We start from the raw sequence: 23570 nt of genomic DNA, 5'->3' as shown, positions 1-23570 counted from the left end.
GGACATAGTGATTCAGTATCTAGGGAGTGACAGATGGTGCTGAATATTGTGCAATCATCACCAAATATTTCCACTTCCTCTTCATGATGGAGAGATGGTTGTGATGAAGCAGCTGAAGATGGTTGGGCCTAGGTGGATGATGGTCAGATGGTCAGTCAGTTTTTCCAGCATTACAGGTATCACTCATGAATGTGGAACTGTGATTTCACAGGCATTGACTCTGGTCAATCTGTCCCTCATTAGGTTCACGTTAATTATTGTTTGCTATCGTTATAAGAATTCTTTTTGTTTTGCCCCCTGTCTTCCTTCAATTGGTGAACATTTATGTAAGGCTTGGGGAGGTTTCTGAAGAGAGGAGTTCAGTGGCAATGTGGAACAGAGAAGCTATTGAAATTGAAGAGGAATGCAAAGATTTCTGCAAGTCTTTTTTATAAGAAAGTTAAAGTTAGTTATTTGCGGCAATTTCTTTTTAACTTCGAAAGCAACAGAACTGCCATGAGAGTTTCTTGAATCTGGTGGAATTGAAACTGCACAGGATCAAAATGTGTCTTCATAGGATAGAGAGATAGTAAGAACTATGGATGCTGGAGAATCTAAGATAAGGGTCCAGACCCGACATGTCAGCTTTACTGCTCCTCTGCTGCGTTCCTCCAGCTCTACACCTTGTTATCTCTCTTCGTAGTATAGTCTTCCGATCTTTTAACAGTTCCAAGAAGCAGCTCATCTGTTAGAATTTAATATTGATGTTTTATGTACGCATTTTATATGGAAAGCATTTACTGACACTAGGTCATGCAGAAATTGAAAAGTTGAAAATATTGCTGAAAAGTGCGACGTTGCAGAACATTAACATCTCGCACACGTCAGAGCAAAAGCACGAGTATCAAAATTCAAACAAATGCTAATTGTATTGCAGGAGAAAAGGTTGGATCACAAACTGACTACTTACTTTCAACAAGAGGACAGTTTAGACTAATGTGAAAACTGTAAGCTCCCCATGCTTCCAGGCGATTCTTGGCAAAGCCTCAGCCAATCAGGCAAAGCTTTCAGCTCGATCAACACTGTTTTCTTGCATTATATAAATTGTTGTGATTGTTTGAAATTTTGGCATTCTTGTGTTCTTCCTGATGACTGAAGAATGGAAAGCTTTGACACCTGTCTCCATTCAGCATTATAATGTATTTACCTGTGGAGTTGTCCAGGAATAAATTGATTTAGTTTCTTTTTTCCTCTGCGCCTAGTCCTGAAGTCACTGACTTCTAATGTAAATTCCATAAAAAGAAAAGCCTTTTTTTAGTTCATCAATCTTGTGCCATCCAGAGTCCATGCATGTTTCTTTCTCTTCCCTCCTCCATCTTTATGCTCTGTCTCTCTTATCCATATTCCCAAGTATAGTTCAATAATTGCTCGAATTCTCTTAAGACTTTCCAATGCTGCTGGTTTTCATGTATGCACTTAGATTTGTTGTCTGCTGGTGATTATCAAGGTAATATAACTAAATCTCATCAATTTCCACTTCACGTAAGGACACTAAGCTCAATTACACTGGTGATGATATCACCTAACTCAGCACAAACTATGAATCATGTCCCATGACGTGTTTACCTGTACAGTTATCCAGGGTCAACCTGTTTCCTGCATCCTTTTCCACTGTATATTGTTAAGCATATGGGGAAAACGCTTGCTAATTGCCACATATAGGACAATTTTCTTTTTCATTGGCATTGGTATTCACCTGATGTCCTTTTTATAAGTCAGATTTTTGAGGCAATGACCAAGCGCCAGTGGCAATATAAATCCAATAGTAAAAGTGAATGAACTTGCACTCGTAGGTCATGATTTTTCAAATTGCTTCTTTGCCAATACACTGCTCTTGAAGTAGAATGAACATTAGGAAACACAGGAAATTTGTATACATCTAGAAGCCACAAATAGAAATGAAATAATTAGTTGAAACGTTTAAAAACATTTTTGTTGAGAGAGAAATGATGGTTACCACAACAAGGAGACTCCTTGTTTTTGCAAAATTTACCTTCGCAGATAGAACTTTGCTTTAACTTCTCAGCTGAAAGCAATCCCTTCTGAAGTGCGGCACGCAAATGTTGTTGACCTTAGATTATGTGCTAAGACCTAAATATTCATATGCTATGTAGTGCACAATACCAAATAAAAACTTGAGTTTTGCAATGTTGTGCTTGATAACTTGATCATTCACTAAGTATTTGGTGCAGCACTTTATGTAAACAACATGCCTGTGCCCTGGTTTCCTTCCTCTTTACACGTTTGATTTGCAGTTTGGAAGACCAAGGTGGCATATAAAAATTCATTTAAGAGCACATTCTCAACAGTGACAGTTCAAAGCAACATTGGACTATATTGCTCGAGGGCCTCACTGATAATTGCTGCAGCGCACGCCATGCAGTTGGGGGACATGAATACAAGCTGTTTCTTCACATACTGCATTTTCTGACCTCCAGTACAGAGAGCAGATACTTGCCTGCAAGAAGAGGAATGGGGAAAGCTGTAGAATCAAGTTTATTTTTAGTGGAGGTTTTTGTGTACTCCCTCATTGCATTCCTCTGCTCCTTGATGAAAAACAAGGACAAATATGGAAGGAACAACACAAATTCCTGACTCTGCCAACATTCCACTACTGGGCAGCTGCAGACTAGATGTCCATAGAATGTGAAGTATCAAATTTGCAGATGGTTTAACAATGAAGCGTAGAGAGATCAAATTGATTGCCACTGATATCCATTTTATCCCAGTATAATCATCTTGGCATGTACAGGGCTACATACCCATCTTTGTATCATTGTTGCAACAGTCTGCATTAGAGAAGCTTGTGTTAAGTGAATCCTCAATTAAATTTTGATATGTTGTAGTGTAAACGTCTCTGGAGCATGGTCTCTGTATTTCTGTTGACCATCACTTGTTTGTAATATAAGACCAGTGTAAGTGTCTTCAACTTTATTGGCTTCATCTGCACTTGGTGTTTTGCTCCATTGATCTCAAACATGGAATCTGATTCATTTGTTTATTTTGCAAAAACTTGTTTTGCAATGAAGTACTGCTGCACAAAAAGAGAAACTAGAGGTTTGGAACTCAAAAATACTTTCACTTCCAAGATGAATAATGGAAAAGTGCATGAAACAAATGTAGCATCATATGTGAACATTCTGGTCATTTCATTATCCAAGCAAGTTCCTGGCGCAAAAAATACAAAGTAACTGATTCACTCTAAGGATAATATCAGGACAAGGTAACGGATTTGCCATTTGTGCATAATGTGATCACATGCATACTGTTCATTTCAGTCATCACTTTATTGAGTTGACAGTATTTCAGGATCAAAATTATCATATTTTTCCCCTCTTTGATTGGAATGTAACATGATTTTTATTCATTTGTAGGACAGGGCAAATAGCCAGTAAAACTAATTACCAGATGATAATTCTCCAGTTGTTTTTAGATCAGTTGGAACAGCAATGGCCTAGGATAGTAGTTGAACCAAGGTTGATCCCCTGGCTTAATAGAAATGACTGATAGGTGGATATCCTGGACCATGAGATTGAGGTTATGCTGGAGTGTAATTCAAATACTGTTGATAGTGGATGCCCAGACTTGAGCTGCTAGTTTTGTTCAAAGTCTGCTAAATATATTCCTCAGATCGCAACTAGTCACTTTTTCTTGTAAGTTGTGACTGAGAAACAGATCCAAAGATAGTGACTACATTGATCTTGAAGGAATCTAGTTCAAGATATTTTTAACAACCGAACTTGCAAGTGATTTTAGTACTTAAAGGCTATAAAGAGTTAGCTGAATAAAATCTTTAGCTGTATTGATCTCATTTGTTGGGAGATGGAGAAATTTGTGCCAACCAGAATTGGACAATAGTGCTTTACACTTAAATTTGTCCTTGTTTGGTGCCTAGGAGCAGTTTACTATTAAACAGCACAGTTGGAATTTATGTTGCTGAATTGATGCATTTTGCTTCACATTTTGAGGAAAATTTACTGAGGTTTAGATTAGCTTTTTTCTGAAGAAAAATCTTCCACCAAAGCAACGTCGAGCCTGAGTCCACCTAAAGTATGCAGCAAAAAAAATTGAAGAAAACTGTTTTGGTTAAACCTGTATTCTTAAAAATGGGCCAGATGCAATGCTAAGAATTAAGCCTCTGAAAACAGCAATATGTTTGCATGGCTGGCATTTTGAGAAATTATAGCTTGATTAGTATTTGACATGTTTGTTTATTTTGTGTCCTTATTACAACTTCCAGTGGCTGCCACATGTTTTCCACTTCATTTACAGGAAATCAGGGATTAGGTTAGATTCTAACTACTTATTGTATTTACTTTGGTCCCTCTCCTGACTGGTTTCCCATTTGGCAACTCTTCTTTAGTTCCAACTATCAAACTGACTTAAACAAAGTCTTGGCCTGGTTCTTCACTGACTCTCACTAACTCTTCTTACACTTTGTGGCACACTAGCTCAGTAGTTAGCAGTGCTACCTCACAATGCCAGGGACACAGGTTCAATTCTAGCCTTGGTGACTGTGTGCAGCTTACATGTTCTCCCCATGTCTGCTTGGATTTCCACCAGGTGCACTAGTTTTCTTCCACACTCCACAGGTGTGTAGTTTAGGTGGATTGGCCATGCTAAATTGCCACATGATGTCTAGGGATGTGTGGGCTAGTTGGAATAGCCATGGGAAATGCAGGGTTATGAGCATAGGATGGGATGCTCTTCGGGGTGTTCGTGCCGACTTGATGGGCCAAATGGTCTCAATCCGCAGTGTAGAGATGCTGCAATTCCTCGAGCGTGTTAAACATAAAATTTTCTGCTTCCTCCACAATTTGATCCCTGTCTTCCTTAGCATCTCTTTTTTTGTTTTGTGCCTCCTTTTATGAATCCTTAAATTCTCTAACATTGGATTACTTCCCTTCCTTTCACCTGGATTTAGAACTTTCAGCTGCGGCGTGTAATCCCCGGAAATCTCCCTCTGATGCTTAACAATCTTTTTGCTACCTGTATTTTTGACAAAATCCTCTAATTTCTTCCCCTGGTCAGTTACTTATTCCATTTATGAAGCACTGATAGCATTCCCTATATAATAAATTGTTGCATGTACAGCAAACTTCTTATGAACGGGCACCTGTGGAATCAGGAGTGTGCTGGTTAATCAAACATTGTGGTTGATCAAGAGGTCCGCATAATCAAGGTAAAACACATGCTGAGTAATAGAAACATTAATGCAGTGGGGTATGCACATCACTGTAATACTTTATATACAGCATAAATCACTTAAATAATAAAGAAGCTTTGCCTTAAATAAAACTATACTGGCAGAGAGCCTTCTCACTGACACCCTTGGCTGACTACTGGCATCGTGGAGATCATAATACAACAAACGTCTCGTATTTCAGGTAGATCATTTTTGCCAGTTTATCAAGAACACTGGTAAAACAAATTTTGCTGAATATTGCCATTATAATTTGCTATTATACAAAAGTATGATGTGATATTATACATTTTAAAAATAAGTCAAAATTTAAGATTTAAACTGTGCACATACACCAGTGCCTTCAGGAGAGTAGGGAAAAAAGCAGGAAATGACCGTAAAAGAGCTGTAATTTTCAGTACAAGAGCCATGCTATTAGTATTGCAGCCTTCAGCTGTTCTAACCCTGATCTTGACAATGCAGGGATCATGTTGCTATGTTCCTGTAGTAACCCAGTAACAATGTATCACCAAGGACGGAGTTCTGTTAAAGTTGTCAGTTGTGCAGTAATGCAAGATCTGCCAAATATATGTGGAAAACTGTATCTTACTGTGCCATGTATCTCTGGTTAACATGTTCCAATGGAGTTGTAAGATCATAGAACTTATTAGAACAAAGATTATCAATATTGTGATCAGAGATAATGGGAATTGCAAATGCTGGAGAATCCAAGATAAGCAAGTGTGGAGCTGGATGAACACAGCAGACCAAGCAGCATCTCAGGAGCTTAAAAGCTGACGTTTCGGGCCTAGACCCTTCATCAGAGAGGGGGATGGGGAGAAGGTTCTGAAATAAATAGGGAGGGGGGGGGGAGGTGGAACGAAGATGGATAGAGGAGAAGATAGGTGGAGAGGGGATAGGTCAGTCCGGGGAGAACGGACAGGTCAAGGAGGCGGATGAGTATGGTGGGTGGGAAATGGAGGTGCGGCTTGAGGTGGAAGGAGGGGATAGGTGAGAGGAAGAACATCCTCCCTGGTTTGACCTATCCCCTCCCCACCTATACTCTCCTCTCCACCTATCTTCTCCTCTCTCCATCTTCGGTCCGCCTCCCCCTCTCTCCCTATTTATTTCAGAATCCTCTCCCCATCCCCCTCTCTGATGAAGGATCTAGGCTCGAAACGTCAGCTTTTGTGCTCCTGAGATGCTGCTGGGCCTGCTGTGTTCGTCCAGCCTCACACTTTATTATCTTGGAATTCTCCAGCATCTGCAGTTCCCATTATCCCTGAGCCATGGGGTAAAGGGGTTGGTGGACATGGTAGTATCCATCCACCTTGTTGACAATTTTTCAAGAACAGTCCCTGTTCTTCATCATCATAGAACCCCTGCAGTGTGGAAACAGGCCCTTTCAGCCCCCACACTGACCATCAGAACATCCCACCCAGACCCATCCCCCTATAACCCACCTAAACCACACATCCCTGAACACTGTGGGCAATTTAGCCTGCCCAATCCACCGAGCCTGCACACGTTTGGACTGTGGGAGGAAATTGGAGCACCCAGAGGAAACCCCCACAGACGTGGGAGAATGTGCAAACTCCACACAGTCGCCCAAGGGTGGAATCGAACCCGGGTTCCTGGTGCTGGGAGGCAGCAGTGCTAATGGCTGAGCCACCAATACCACCACTCATTTATACAAGGCTACTTCAGTATTCGCAAAATAAAAGCACAGTCGGAATTTCCTGGAAGACTTGTAGAAAATTTTTGAACACTTCTTGGGCCTAGCTAACTCTTGCTATGTTGCTACTTTTCTGACCATATTTCATTGCAGCAGTCAGTATTTTACACTTCTTCATTGGCTGTAAAGTGGATTAAGAAGTCCCAAGGTCATGACACATATCCATATTGTGCAAGGATCTGGCTGTCTCATTAATCTCATTTTAGGTACTCTTGTTTTCTGAATCGGAATCACAAAACATGTGATCACAAGAACTTTACTCTGTGTCCATGACCAGGTTGCTCTAAGATGATAAAATTGGGAATTGATGTTTTGGCGCAGTGATGCAGATATTTCCTAACTTTCTCCTTGGCTATCTATTTGCAAACCACTAGAGGGTGCACTTTGTATATTAAAAAGCAGCAGCGTTAATGGATACTGGAGATTTGAAAACTGTAATAAGAATACAAAATCTTCAACTTTCTAGATTAATTATAGCTCTAACGTTAGAGCTTTAAGTGGAGACCAGAACTTCATTTTGTGTTCTAGATGATCTCGGTATGTTAAGGTGTGTGTTTTGGGGCTGATGGTGGGTGTTTGCAAGATTGTATTGATCTCGACTTTCAGATTAGGAGGCGACTGGGAAACACACCCTTTTCTCACTTAATTCCCGTGATGCAGACTTTAAACTTTTGTATGCGCAAACACACCAGTAGGACAAAGCTGACAAAACCAAACTTCTGGTGATGACTCTTGGCTCTCACTCAGAACCAAAAAAATTTAGGATAAGTACTGGAAGATTTCTAGTTTGTGATCTTAAGCACTACCTTTAGGGAAAGGAAAGGAGCAAGTATTACAAATAAAGTTTGTCTCATTGTGTGAAGTATTTTCTTGTTTTACTTCATCATTTATAAATGGGTTTCCCCATTATTTTTTAAATATGTTGCACATGATTAAGGAGCAGAAATTTTCATTTTTTGCTATGCCTGTTTAATCTCTACATTATGGTATCATTTTGCAATGGTTAATTTGGCAGAAATCTATATAAATGACTAGCTTGTTTTCGTTGGAAGTAATGTGCATGTTATTTTTAAATTGCTGAAAAGTTGCAATGGCACAGTCTTAGCCACCTGTTGTACAGATTTATTTACCTGATTGTTTGTTTGAACTTTTAGTTATTACATTAGTCTTCCTGAGCAAGTAAGACAACTGAAGAGCCAAAAATATCCACTGCTTTATTCAGAACAATCATGCTGTAATACAATAGAACATAGAACATAGAACAGTACAGCACAGAACAGGCCCTTCAGCCCACAATGTTGTGCCGACCATTGATCCTCATGGATGCACCCTCAAATTTCTGTGACCATATGCATGTCCAGCAGTCTCTTAAATGACCCCAATGACCTTGCTTCCACAACTGCTGCTGGCAACGCATTCCATGCTCTCACAACTCTCTGCGTAAAGAACCTGCCTCTGACATCCCCTCTATACTTTCCACCAACCAGCTTAAAACTATGACCCCTCGTGCTAGCCATTTCTGCCCTGGGAAATAGTCTCTGTCAATAGGACTGTTTATTTTCATAGCCAAACATAAAGTGACCGTTTGTGCATTTAGTTTCTTTTTATTCATTCATCGCTAGACTGGCATTTATTCCTCGTTTCCTAATTGCCCGGAGGGCAGTTAAGAGTTAACTACATTGTTGCGTGTCTGGAACCGCATGTAGGCCAGACCAGGTAAATACCTCTAAAGGACTTTAGTGAACCAGGTGGGTTTTTCCTGACCATTAGCAATGGTTTTGTGGTCATCATTAGACTCTTAATTCTAGATATTTTTTAAATTCACATTCCACCATCTGCCATGGCAGGATTCAAACCCAGGTCCCCAGAAAATTACCTGTGTCTCTAGATTAATAGTCTAGCAATAAGACCACTAAGCCATCACATACTCAGTTGTCAGTGGTATTTCTCAGTTCTAAAATATTTAAGGCTGACCCAAGAACTTTAATCCAAATCATCTCAATCTGTAGATTTTCACAAAATTATTCAAGTTGTCTCTGTTCTTTTTAGGATGGTGGGTCTCTGGACCAAGTGCTGAAGGAAGCTGGTAGAATTCCAGAGGAAATCCTGGGAAAAGTCAGCATAGCGGTATGTATATTAAATATAGAATTAGAGGTGTAATGAGAATACATACCTCATTTGAAAATTAAAATCCAATGTTTCATAATATCTGGTTCTAATCTATAACTTGCCTTTTTATTACCTTTCCAATTTTTTTAACTTTTTAGAAATTGTATTAATTAAAGACAGTAATAGAGTAGCATCTTGACCATATCAGACCACTTCTGAGTATGACTTCTGCAGACAGTTTAATCCCATTATTATCTTCATTACTTTTTAAATCAACTGCAACGTGGCTGTAAGGTTTAACGCTTGTCCTTATTGTTTTACCTCCCCACCAAGATTCAGCCCTGTCTGCACTTGAAGATGATGAGTTTGGAACTTTATTTTTGTAGAAAATCACACATTTTTGCCTTACCCCACCTGCAAAATATGTGAATAAGCTGCACCTTTATCTTATAGGGTTAAATGAGAGACAACATTGCGTGGAGCCTGAGGAACATAGCAGGTCAGGAGCAGGAATGTTGACATTTCAGATCAGGACCTTCCAGGAAAGTGGACCTTGCCAACCCAAAACATCAGCTTTACTGCTACTTTGCTGTCTGACCAGCTGTGTTCCTCCAGCTTCACACTGTGTTATCTCTGTCTCCAGCATCTGCAGTTCTTGCTACCTCGGGCAAGTGAGAGGAGTTTTTCCCAATATTGTCTGAATAAAAATGAAGCCCACTATAATACTAGGCCACGTGTATTACAAAATCTTCAGTTTGCTCTGAATTAATGGTCTGAGGGGCCACTATGTGTTCTCATGCCTATAGGTGAGGAGGAGAGACTGGAGTTATCCAGAACTTGTACTTCTACCCAAAGATTACAGGGCACATTCAAGTTTGTGCATGCTGAATGATGGCCAGATATACTCTGTTTTTGTTCCCATACAATCAAATAGCCTGACAACAGTGAAACATAAGTTAAGAATCACTTAAGAATGTTCAAACAGGAATGTTAAGGCTGTACTGTGGTTCTTTTAGTTCACCTATACACCTTTAAAATTTCCACATATTATTTGGTTGCAGTCCTACTCCACAAGTCTGTCTGAATGCAGAACTTCCTAGTCAGTTTTCTCAAGTTCCAAACCAATTTGGAAATGTTACAAATAGAAATTCAGTGAAGTGTTAGATGGTTAAATCACCATGTAACAACTACTTTAGCACAAGTTGAATTTTAGATTTTGTCGGTAGACTGTTTATGCCAGAGGAAGGCAAATACCACTTTGTACTATAAAAACCTTACTATTTGAGCAATAGATAAAGCCAAGAATATAAGTGAAAAGAAAAACAAGGGGGAGAACAGGAATGTGAACAATGAGTGCATTAGTTTCTTTGCTAAGTTCCAACTTCAGACAAATAATTTACAGCTTTGTCAGACATCTCTCTGACTGAGGTGATAAATACATGGCCTGCTTACGATTCCCGTCGCTTGTTGATGGCAGCCAGGAGGCAGCAGGGATTACTTAGACAGATTTTGTTTTAGACATGTTCCCCGCAAATAGCTGTTTCTGTCTCTGGTAATTTGCAAACCGAGCAAACAGCATTTGATCCAGCATCAGTAACCATTCTGTTTACACTCAATGTCACCGTGCTGGCTGTGTTTTCAATCATAATGTCTAGCATAGTTTTGAAAACAATGATTCAGATTGTATATTTGGCTTTACAGATTTAATGTATTTCTTCTTCGTTTATCCTATGTTGGATGCCTGTTGTTGACTATAATCTTACACTGTGCAAATCTCGGTATTTCTACTATGACACCTGAGGTTACAGTCAGAAGCAATGAAAGAGGATAAATAGAAACCTCAAAATAGCACTTTTTGGAGATGAAATAACTAACTGAATATTTTAAATCGGCTTGTTCAGACATACTTCTGGAGCAGGTGGGACTTGAACTCAGGCAGCCTGACTTAGTAGGACAGGACACTCCCACTGCATTACGAGCCCCCAGTAATTGACTGTTGTGGGCACTGATCCTGCTCTCTCTTACTGTACCTAGAATTTGCTGTGACAGTAATGTTTCAATCACTGAAGTTCTTACTTTGTATCTTTTATGTATCAGTTGGAAAACATTTCTATTGTAAAATAAATAACCTGTGAAATAGACACAAGTGACCTGAACATTCCTGTATCCATAAATCGATACCCCAAGATGTGTAGCTAAACAATCGCATAGCACTTCATGCAGGCTTATGGGAACATAACTTGTAATTTTGTGTTGTCATTTTAGGAAAGTAAGAACTAACTTCAAGATATTAACTTTATTATACAGCTACTATGAAAATGCCAAGAGTAAACAATGAATATAATGGCATTAGCTGGCTTAAATATTTAAATGTTCCCAGTTCCTGAGCTTTTACTGTTGATGGGTCTCACTTACTATCTGACCCCAAGGACAAAAGTGATGAGCCTTGTCAGGAATAATTCCTCCAATTCTCCATTGAAGACATGGATATTCAAATTGGAAATCTGAAAGAAATTAAGGCATTTTGTTTTAATTTTCACTGCTATTTTACAAGATATGCAACAGCAACTTATACTTGTGAAGCATTTTGGGGTTTTTGATGCTACATAATTGTAATCAGTCAAATTTTTTTGGTAAAAACAAAATGTTATGTCACTGTTAGATTAATCTGCAGGACAAAAATCTAAATGTATGTAAACTAGTGTTGAGTATATTGTTTTAATTGTACTTGTTTTGCAGGTCCTAAGAGGTTTGGCATATTTAAGAGAGAAGCATCAAATCATGCACAGAGGTGAGAGGATAATAAAATTGGAAACACATTGCCTCCGTTCATATGTTTATTCATAACTTATGGATGGACTCTAGCACAAAAAATATAGAAGAATTTACAGTAATACCATACCTCTAGAAATTGGATATTACAAATGTTGGCTTGGTTCCTTGTGATCCACTAAGTAAAACACACAACAAGTTTATAATTAGAGCTTTCAATGATGTAAAGGTCAATAATGCCAACTTTGCCATTAGAAGTTTGTATTTTGTTAGAAATGCTAAACTCTCTGCAATGCAGCTTAAGAGATAAAGGAGGCAGAAATATTGGAGTAAAAGAAAGAGTCTGAAAACCTTTCTTGAAGCAAAGGAAGTGTATGATAAGCAAAGCGCTGGAGAATGAGTTTCTTTGAATAATTGCCAAGCTGGCATCAATGTCATAAGTCGCATTGCAGCCTTCTGTGTTGTAAACCTCTAACGTATTACTGGTTTACCATTTATTCAGTCAATTGGTTAGTGTAGTATAAATTGGTGATGCTGAAGGAATAGCAACGCCTACACATAACTGGGCCAATGGGTGCAAGTAAAGGCTTTAAAATCTCACTTCTGAAGTAGACTACACGTTATCGTTGCTTTGAAAGAAGTTTTTTTCCAATTCTTTTATTTGTACTTCAATGTTGTACAGAAATGACTTTAATAAGAAAGCATGTTGCACCAATCTTTAATCAGCTTCCTCTGAAATTAAAGTTTGTTGAAGGACAGTCACATCTTGAAAAAAATGTTGGTTTGGTAGTGGGAAGGAGCAAGACGAGATAAATACAAAACCTCATGAAACAGCAAATAAATCAGAAGAATATTTAAAGCAAGACATTGGTAGGCATTCCTTTAGACTGTGTAACAATGACCTTTGGCTCGTAATTATTCACTGATTTTTTTTTTCATCCACAAGATAGTCCCACCTGCCTGCTCCTGGCCAATATCACCCCAAACCTTTCCTATTCATGTCTATCCAGATGTCTTTTAAACGTTTAATTGTATCTATTTCCACCACTTCCTCGGGAAGTTCATTCCACATGTGAGCCCTCTGTGTTTTAATAAAAAACAAAGATTGCATCTCATGTCTTGTTTAAACCTCTCTCCACTCACCTTAATGTATCCCCTAGTCTTGAAATTCCCTTCCCCAAGGCTAAAAACACCTACCATTAACCCTATCTGAACCCTTCATGATTATATAAACCTCTAAAGGTCACCTCTTCCCCCTCCTACACTGTAATGGTAAAGGTCCCAACCTGTCCAGCCTTTCTTTATTACTCAAACCTTTCATACCAGGCCACATCCTGGTAATCTCTTCGGAACCCTTGCCAGCTTAATATCCTTCCTACAACTGGGTGACCAGAACTGGATGCAGTATTCCAGAAGAGGCCTCACCAATGTCCTTACAACCTCAACGTGACTTCCCAACTCCTATGCGCAAAGTATGTTCAGCATGGCATGGTTGGACCAAAGGGTATGTTTCCATGCTGCACAACACTAAATGAGTCTATGACACTATGTATTCACTTAAACGTAAGCTAAATTTGTCAGTCATAATATTCTAAAGACTGATGGTGTGAGAAATATAATGCTCTTGGTCCTTGAGCTTTTGCATTGTTTCACAAGTAATTGCAATGTATTGATTGTGGGTTTTCCTTTGTTCGTAATGGCATTTGTGCATTTCTGCAGCCATGGGTTGGTTGTATAGTCCATGGTACATGCTTGGATTAATGCACATGCATGAGCTATGCTATCTATTTCATTTTTGCGGACAGAAATGTGCCTACTGACTTTCATTAGTGAGGAATCTTTACAAATAACCCGCTGACCTACATAATGGTCACTCTTTCCATTCCACGTCTTTATCAATTTCACCACATATGTTCCACCGCAATAAATTATTTGATTTGCTTAATTTATTATCACGTGTTGTATAGTGTCGACTTGCTCCAGCATCATCTTAAAGCACAGAAAAATAAATCAAAGCATGGAATATATAGGCAGAAAAATGAAAAAAATAAGGAAAGAGTTCAACTTTACAGTCCTTCTTGTTAAGTACTCCACCACGGGCCATGGGCCTGGTAGTCAGGTATGAGTCCCCTTCGCCATGCTGCTGCATTTTGGAATGAACGTTGCCACTCTTCAGCGCCAACTCACCTTCACCACCTGATTCCTTGCTGGACCACCCCCCATGCAGATGCCTTGAAGCTGTTGTGTACTGCTAGGAAACTCTACTCCACTGCCATGAGTCTGCTTCAGGCCTACCTCGCTGATACAGCCACTGCTGATGCCACCGGACCTTGTTCTGGGCCCAAACTGACCTCCATGTATCTGCGCTGAATGCAGATGCCACCAGGCAAGTAAATGCTTTGCCCCCCTACTCAAGTCCACGTCCCTAGGCCCAGACTACCCCACCAATGGATGCCATCCCCACAACTGAGTCCTTCCCAAGAGGTAAACTAATCAAAAGAGAATAAAAAGAAAAAAATGGAAAAGGAAAGCAAAGAAAAGTGACAGAGAGCACGCACCCAGGCTCAGAAGTCCTAGCCCACAGCCACATTACTGGATATTTCTGGGAATGATTTGCTTTGATATGAAATGTGTTCTAGTTTTGCTTTTGAGGTTGTGTGCAAGTTTAAGTTTTGGATACACTTTTCGATCAGTCATGTTCGTTTCAACTCCCTGTATAGTCAATGTAGACTCTTCCTTTATATCCTTAAGACTGGAGATACAGAAGTGTGACCTCGGAGCTCATGGTTGTCAGAGATGAAAGGGTAAGGACAGTGGAAAAAGAAAAGTTTTTAAATCAGTAAAGGTTTTTCTTAATATGGGCTGAAGAGATTTGTGGAAGTCATCTGCAGTACCACCCAGTTGAAAAGTTTGTGGGCTACTATGTAGATGTGGACGTCGTTGGACCAAAGGATCTGTTTCCATGTTGTGTGACCCTGTGACTCTATTGGAAGATTGACTAGGCACCAGTCACTGAGTAATAATGGAGCCACATCTGAGCGCAGGCCACTGTCTTGAAAAACGAAGGTGTGAGAATTCCTAAAGTGATGCAGAGCCTCCAAACAGAACTGTACAAGCCCAAGTATCGTGCAAAGCTCCATCAGACTGTCAAAATGGTCCCCTTGTAGATAACATGCATTGTTGATGCATTTTCTAGCACAGATTTTCAATCTGCAAGGATCAGAGTAATTTTTTCAATTTTATTCCCTTCTCCGTCTAGGATTTTTCTTTTGCCTCCTGAAAAATTTCATGGCTAAGTGGGTATCAGAGTATCAAATCATAGTGCTTCACACTTTCTAACAACGTTGAAGAGCTCATTGGATCAAATGGTCTTCTGTCAGCCATTTTGCCTGTTACATCAGTTTTACCAATGCCATAAATTTCAAAATCAAGTCCAAGGAAGTCTTGATAATCAGTCTCCTAACAAGTGGGAAAGTCAGGTTTAAAAATTCAAACGACGGGTCGAATACTTCATCCTTTTACCTGCTGTCAGATGTGAGAGTTCCGTAGACACTGTTTTGAGAAGCATCTAAACTCATTGTGTTCGATTTAACCATGACTTGTAAAGAGGGTGGAGGCATCAAAATGGCAGCTATTCTGTATTCCTTCAGTTCTGATGCCTTCTTTTTCAGATGTGAAGCCATCCAACATCTTGGTAAATTCTCGTGGTGAGATAAAACTCTGTGATTTCGGAGTAAGTGGTCAGCTGATTGACTCAATGGCAAACTCCTTTGTGGGAACTCGCTCTTACATGTCTGTAAGTCTTTGTTCTTTTGCAATTTTTGCTGTTTTACTATTAAAATCTAGCAATTTATGAGCAAGGTGACCGAACAAATAGTTCAAACTTGACAATGGCACAAAATGTTTAATGTGACCCTTTGTGTGATGCATTGTATAAAAAAAACTGTCGTTTTAAGTGTTGTGGTCAGTCAAAAATTTTAATATAGCCAGATCAGTAAGGTAGAAATATCAATCTCTAAAACAATTTAAAATGGCTTTTTCAGGAGATTTAGGTTAATGGATTTTACAGATTAATAGATTAGATTAAGGAAAACATTTTTTTAAAAAGGCATTTTTAACTATTTAGTGACTTTTTCAGTCCTATGTAAAGTTAATTTTGTTGTCATGTATTTCCAATATGATGGTACACTCAACCAGAGATATAGATCAAAACTAATCACATTGATTCTCTGTCTCCTGCTGAAGATACAGAATTACTTTACAAGTTTTTGTTTATTTTACAATAACTGCAATAATATTAATTTTGAATAGTCATAAAATAAAATCTGAGTAGAAATCACTTTTTTTGTTCTTTTGTTTCCCCTGCAAGCTATTTATAACCACAATTCCATACAAAATTAGGGTATTGTTGCTAAATATTTCACTTAGAAGCATATCCTAAATTGATTAGTTTGTCGCTATGCAGCACAAATGAAAAATGGAACTGTTTTAACGATGCCCTGGCAGAATGAAAGTCAGCCTTTATTACCCAAATCACATGTTTCCTGCCAGTCTGCAGATTGGGGGAGATGGTCAGGAAGTTACCTAACCCCTAAATATAAACTTATGATAACATCTTGCCCAACATGAAAGATTCTTACATTCATACATGATGAATTTCACGCATTTTATCATGCATTAGTTTTATTGTTCTGAGACTGAATTTAAAATAATGACTTGGGATAATGTTTGTTTAATTGGTTTACTTAGAATGCAATTTGCTAATATGCTGCTTTTTCTCTCTTGGCAGCCAGAGAGATTGCAAGGTACCCATTACTCTGTGCAGTCTGATATCTGGAGTATGGGACTTTCTTTGGTAGAGCTGGCAATTGGTAGATATCCCATTCCCCCTCCTGATGGGAGGGAGCTGGAGGCCATCTTTCAGTGCCCGTTGATGGATGGAGGAGGAGAATCGCACAACACTTCACCCAGGGCTAGACCTCCAGGGCGACCCATCAGTGGTAAGACATAAATGACTTCGTTGCTTATACCATACTTTTCACACTTTTTGGTTTGAAGTATGTAATTGATCCAGACACTTAATTTCATCAAAATGTTACCTCAATAACTTAATCTTTCTTTAAGTACTTCCAAGTTCCATTAAAAATGAACTGTTTAAAAACTGTCCATTCGTTCAGAATATCCCAGCAAAAACTAAACTAGATAACGACTTGTCATACTCAGTTGTTGAATCTGAAAGCAACTTGATGTAGGACATATCCTCATTGATCAATTTACAGTCAGAATTACTTGTTGCCTCTAACCTTTTGACTTACAGAAAAAGAGTCTGGTTGACTTCTCTTGGGAAGAACGAGTTTGAGGCTGTCAGTTTGTAAAGTGCCTGCTTCTCAGGATAAATCAATTCCTTTTCGGTCAGATGTAACCTCTTGTTATTAAGGCAAAGGGGAGGGTTGGATGTATTTTATGTACAAATTGCTCCCCCTTATTTAATTTAAAAGCAGCTCTCATTAGCTACATGTTTTATCTCAGTGGTTTTATTGAGTTTCCCATGTTCTGACCTGCAGTGACCTTTACTGAGGAGTACCTCAGTGTACTCCAGAGTATGCCCACTAATTTTTTTTTTGCAGGATTTCAATGTTGATTTCTCCGATCTAAACAACACTATAAAGTCAAGTCATTATCTCTTTGGTACCACTGTCACAAGCATGAGTGGAAATTAAAAGTTGTTGATCTCAAGGATTCCAGACATTAACTCTCTTTCTAGCGAAAGAGGAAAATCCAAAAGTCCATCACCTATTCCAAGACCTGGTTTTTGGATGGAGACTGTGGCCTGTACTCTTGGAAAATGCCATATGTTGAAACAAAGGGGAAAGCATAATCCTAAAAACTTTGTCCATGAATTGTAGAATCCCTTCCAGTGTGGAAACAGGCCCTTCAGCCCAACAAGTCCACACCAACCCAAGGAGTATCCCACCTTGACCTAACCCCCTGTAACCCACTTAAGCTACACAACCCTGAACTCGATGGGCAATTTAGCATGGCCAATCCACATAGCCTGCACATCTTTAGACTATGGGAGGAAACCAGAGCACCCAGAGGAAACCCCCACAGACTCTGGGAGAATGTGCAAACTCCACACAGTCATTCGCGCAGGGTGGAATTGAATCTGGGTGTTGGCACTGTGAGGCAGCAGTGCTAACCACTGAGCCACCGTGCTGCTCTTCAGAGTTTTGTGCAGATGTCCAGCAGTTCCTCAACATCTATTTGTAGTACCATACATACTGTTGTTAGTGACCCTTTCTAAATTAACTGACATAACTAGATATCTATTGGTTTGGAGCCAATGTCTAAAATGAAAATTAGAGCTGTACACAAACCAGTTGCCTTTTACTCCTAATTTGTTGCTTCAGAACATTTCGGTAACTATCAATAGGACCAGTACAATATTTAACATCTATGTTGGATATAGTCATGTCTCTCAAACTTAAATCATTCAGTCAACGACTTTGTGTCAAGACTTCAGTGTTTCCAATTTTTAAAAATTGACCTTTGCATCCTTCAATGATGCATAGTGGGGATTATCTTTCCAGGCATTCAGATCTGTAATATTTCTCACCGTGCAAGTAACCACCTGATTTGTACCGGAGTTTTTTTGAATCCCCAGCATTAAGCCCCGTGGAAATGTTTTTCTTCTGCCAGGTCACCATATTTCATTTTGTGCTTCGAAACTATTGGTTATAGGCATATGAAAGAAAAATTAGCCTTTTTGTAGCATGTTTGATGATCTCACAATATCCCCTGGTGCTTTACAACCAGTAAGATACTTTGATGCATTGTCAATTAGGAAGGGGGATAAAGCAGCTATAAAATTACTTTATTCTTATCACTTCTGTTACTTTATGTATAGAATTCCTGGTCAAAGCATAGGGTTACTGAGAACAAAATAGCTAGTTTTATCATTGTTCAGCAGAAAAACATCATGATCCTACATAAAGTTCTTAACAAAGCACACCCATCTGAGTGTTTATAGTTTGGTTCTGAAAGAGAACTGAACTGCCACAAATCTAACTGCACAATCTGACTTCCATAGATATCGGCATTAAGTCTGTGATAGGGAGAACACCCCTTCTCAGAAATCAGACAATGAATGTTTTTCAATAGCTGGTTTATTCAATCATGTACAGGGAGAGTGTTCAGAGACAAGTCTCAGCAAACTCTGAAGACTCCTGGCCATGCCTACATCTTTATACATGATTATAACTGATTCATCACTTGGGTCTTGAGTCTCTTTCTACACGATTGCAATTTCAATTGCAACAAATTCCTTGTGTTTTAAAGTAAGACAATTTTGAGTGCTCCCATTGTCCAGATTTTGCCAATAATCATCTTAATGAAAAAGTGAGTGAATTTCTGACACCTTGTATGCTCAACATGATCATTCCCCTTTGACACAAGTTGTATCTCCCTAATTACACAAGCTTTGGTCCAGCACCTAACAGGACTTCTGAGTTTCCCTGTAGTGGCATCTAGGGGCTCTGCATTTTCTTTATTCATTACGCTTTGTTACACTTGGTTCTTGGACTCTGTCTTCCTTTCCTCCTCCCTTCAGAGATGGAATCAGTTCTATATCCCCTATGTAAAGAGGAAGTCATGTTTGAAATACACACATTAGGAGAGGGTAAAGAGCAATTAATCTCCACTTTTTAGTAAAATGTTTCTCGTGCGGCAATACAATATCCTGAATTAGTTTAGGTTATGTGAATAGTGTCTTCTGAGTAGATGGAGTAGTTTACTAATCTAAAACAAAAGTCTGATGCTGGATATCTGAAACAAAAACAAATTGCCGGAGAAATTCAGGAGGTCTGACAGCACCTCTGGGAAGAAAGCAGAGTTAATGTTTCGAATCCAGTGACTCTTCATCAGAAGTTTCTGAAGCAATTTCTGTTTTTATTGAAGAACAGTTTACTCCCACTTTTAAGCCCACAGGTGTATCTTGGGCTCTTCAGGCTTAGGAGAGAACATTTTGTTGTGTCTGGGGTATTTGTACACTTGTGGAGTTCTACTCCTACAGCTTCCCGTTCTGATTCCATTGCCTATGTGGTGGGTACCTGGATCTTTAACTACTTCCCTTGTTGGAAATGGCCAGTATTGTGAAGGTGCTAGAATAGGATTGGTCCTATACTCAAGCTACCCTTACTATTGTAGGCTCTTTCTGCTGTCAGGACCCACCCTAGTGATCTCTGCTTATAATGATAGCTCTTTGCCTCTCCCCATATGCCAAATTCACATCTGTAAGCTAATTGGGCATCCTCCCTTCATGCATTTGCAGAAGGTTCTTACTGATCTGATTTACAGCCCAAACTTCATAGTGTTTAGGAACAAATTACTGCAAATGTCGAAATCTGTACTGAAACAAAAAATGCCGAAGATCATCGCAGGTCAAACAGTACCCGTATAGAGAAAGCAAACTAAAGTTTCAAGTTTAGACAACTTCATTTCTGACGTTCTGATGACTTAATCTGAGCTATCAACATCTTTTCTTCGTCAGCATCCTACGCTCACTACCCGCCGTAAACCCTCCCTACTATTGCATAAATGGTGGCCCCTCCACACTTCACTTCAGTTTTGATGAAGAGTTATCTAGACTCAAATCATTAGCTTGCTGTCTCACCACGGATCCTGTCTGACCCGCTGTGATCTCCAACATCTGATATTTTTGTACAGAGTGCTATAGGTTTCTCGAGTTGTTAGGTACCTTAATGAAAGGGTGTTTAACATATTGCTCAAGGGGTGGAGACTTCTGATGGCCTCATAGAGGATCTTAGTTCCTTCTCCACCTGTCTTGGCGATGGTTTTAGCGTCTTCCCCAGTTGTTTGTGTCCCCAGTCTTACTGTCTCACAAAGTTCCTCAAACTTTATCAACTTCACTGTCTAAGTTGTTTACTGTTGCTGTCTCAGAAGCATATCCTGCTTCTGCTAATTCCATTGCTCCTGCCTTGATTCTTCTCCCTTGCTTTTTAGGTTTAACCTGAAGGTGAGTATGCACCAAAGCCAGGCAGGTAAATCTATAGGGGTTAGATGAGATCCGTCTTCTCAATGTGGTGTGATATGTGACTGATGTTGTTCCTCAGGAGCCTTAGTCTTTCTATTGACAGTTGCTCATCGCATGGACTGATAATTTAACGACCACTTTAACAGGTGATTGAAGGCAATTACATTGTTTTCCAATTAGAAAGTCAGTTTTTATTTAATTTTTTTAAAAAACGTTAGTGTGAACTAAGTTTTTTTCAGTCCACTTCTGATTTCCAAACTTCTCTTTTATATTCCTGGGTGACCTATAACCGCTGAGGATTAACAAAACTTGAAATTCTTGTACAGCATGCTATCACTAGTATGTTGGTTTCTCTTGTAATTAAGCAAATTAAATGCAGACAGTGTGAGCTACTCAATTGTTTCCTTATTATTAGTGTACTATGTTTAAATATCCTGGAAAATAGCTCCCTTTCAAGTTATGAAGTGGATCTAATCTGGCTCTTCTCAAAGATCAGAGTTTTACCAAGCTTTTTGATTATATGACCTGAATTCTAACAAACTAAGCAGAAAAGACACGCTTTTGATAAATTTTTCTAAATATAGTTTTTAAAAGGGTAAGCTTTTTGTGACCCTTTGCTTTTATCAGAATTTTGCGCAAAGTAGAGCCAACAATGGAGGTAATAATTGTGAATATAGCCTGCCATCAAACACTGTCATGTTGTCTGTTAGGAGTGACTAGGAACAACTAGTCACCCATTCTCATTCTTCCTCCTCGTCTTTGTCCTTGTCCAATTGCAGACTGCAGTCCAATGTCCACTTCTGGACACATTAAGAATTCCATCCCCTCTAAGCCTTTCACACTTTGTATACCCTAGGTTTGGTCAGTTGTCTGGATGACCCAACATTGTGGGTTCAATTCCCCAATTCTAGCTGAGGTCCTTGTGAAGGAGGCTCTTGGCTATGAAGAGAGAGATGAGAGATCTTTCCTTTGCTCAAACATCCATGTGTGCTAAGCTCATCTTGCAGCATTGTGGCCTTGTACATGAAGGCACTTCAAGTGCTTATTTAAGTTGTGTTGCAAATGTCTTGAGGGATCCTGTCTCTATCAACCCTTCAGGCAGTGAGTTCCAAACACCTAGAACCCTCTGGGTAGAAATATTTTCCCTCAAATCTTCTCTAATTCACCTGCTGGTTCACCTGTTGCTGTCTCAGAAGCATATCCTGCTTCTGCTAATTCCATTGCTCCTGCCTTGATTCTTCTCCCATGCTTTTTAGGTTTAACCTGAAGGTGAGTATGCACCAAAGCCAGGCAGGTAAATCTATAGGGGTTAGATGAGATCCGTCTTCTCAATGTGGTGTGATATGTGACTGATGTTGTTCCTCAGGAGCCTTAGTCTCCTAAATATATAGAAATATATAGTACAGAGAAAGGCCTTTTGGCCCATCAAGTCTGTGCCTATCAAAAATACTATCTAATTAGTCTTGTCCTATTTTCCAGCGCTTGGCCTTTCATACCTTGGCAACATAAGTCCACATCTAAATACTACTAAAATAAAATGAGAGCAGCCAGTGAGCTTAGTTGGCTGAATGGCTGGCTGTAATGCAGATTAACACTAGTAGCATAGGTTGAATTCCTGTACTGGTTGAGGTAGCTGTGAAGGATCTCCTTTTCAACCTCTTTCCCCTTAACTGAGGGGGCCGCCACCAGTTTTCTCTCTTTGAGGGATCAGCTGGATGGTCTAGCAGGACTGCACAAACTTTACCTTTTTAAACGTTAATGGGGTTTCTGCCTCTACCAACCATGCAGGCTGAGGGTTCCACATTCCACCACCCTCTGGGTGAAAACCATTTTTCCTCTTATCCCCTTTAAACCTTGATTAATCTCTCCATCAAGAGGAAAAGTTTCTTTCTGTCTACCCTATCTATGCCCGTCTTAATTTTAAATACCGCAATCATGACCCCTCTCTATCTCCTTGCCTCTGAGGAACACAACCCCAATCTGAACAATCTCTCTTCATATTTTAAACTGTCCAGCCGAGGCAGCATCCTGTCTTTTGGAGCAGAGAAGGCTAAAGGGGCTCTGATTTAGGCTGTGCGAAGTTGTGAGGAGCATAGACAGAGTAGGTGGGGAGATATCTGCCCCTTATTAGAGGTGTTAATAACCAGAAGACAATTTTTAAGGTATAGAGCAGGTGAATTAGAGAAGATTTGAGGGAAAATATTTCTACCCAGAGGGTTCGAGGTGTTTGGAACTCACTGCCTGAAGGGTTGATAGAGACAGGATCCCTCAAGACATTTGCAACACAACTTAAATAAGCACTTGAAGTGCCTTCATGTACAAGGCCACAATGCTGCAAGATGAGCTTAGCACACATGGATGTTTGAGCAAAGGAATGGATGGGGTGAAATGAAGGGCCGCTTGGCATGCTGTTATAAACTGTATAATTCTAATTCTGAAACCAGTTTGTGTAGAACAGAGATGTAATTACTTGACCTGTTGCTTTTCTATTCTGTAGGACATGGGATGGACAGTAGGCCAGCCATGGCTATCTTTGAACTTTTGGATTACATTGTTAATGAGGTTTGTCCCACTTTGTGTGTGAATTTGTAGTGAAAAGAGCTCACATTATTAAATTGTTAACAAAGGTGAACTGTTTGGTGGCATAACTCAAAATACGTTTGACAATTATTTGCCTTTTT

The 23570-nt window shown here is 39.5% G+C and overlaps 1 protein-coding gene across 1 annotated transcript in view; it reads left to right on the top strand.

Moving 5' to 3' along the window:
* Positions 1 to 23570, top strand: part of map2k2a (mitogen-activated protein kinase kinase 2a) — a 91951-nt gene that overhangs the window by 24447 nt on the left and 43934 nt on the right. Inside the window, exons 4-8 of the mRNA XM_048559713.2 lie at positions 9006 to 9083; positions 11805 to 11856; positions 15509 to 15633; positions 16627 to 16837; positions 23387 to 23451. Of these exons, the coding sequence (XP_048415670.1) occupies positions 9006 to 9083; positions 11805 to 11856; positions 15509 to 15633; positions 16627 to 16837; positions 23387 to 23451 (531 nt within the window). The remainder of the gene's footprint in view (positions 1 to 9005; positions 9084 to 11804; positions 11857 to 15508; positions 15634 to 16626; positions 16838 to 23386; positions 23452 to 23570) is intronic.

Source organism: Stegostoma tigrinum, chromosome 30, assembly GCF_030684315.1.
Source record: "Stegostoma tigrinum isolate sSteTig4 chromosome 30, sSteTig4.hap1, whole genome shotgun sequence".
In the NCBI taxonomy this organism is placed as follows: Eukaryota; Metazoa; Chordata; class Chondrichthyes; order Orectolobiformes; family Stegostomatidae; genus Stegostoma; species Stegostoma tigrinum.
The sequence above is the reverse complement of the archived record's forward strand: the minus strand, read 5'-3'. Positions and strand labels throughout refer to the sequence as shown.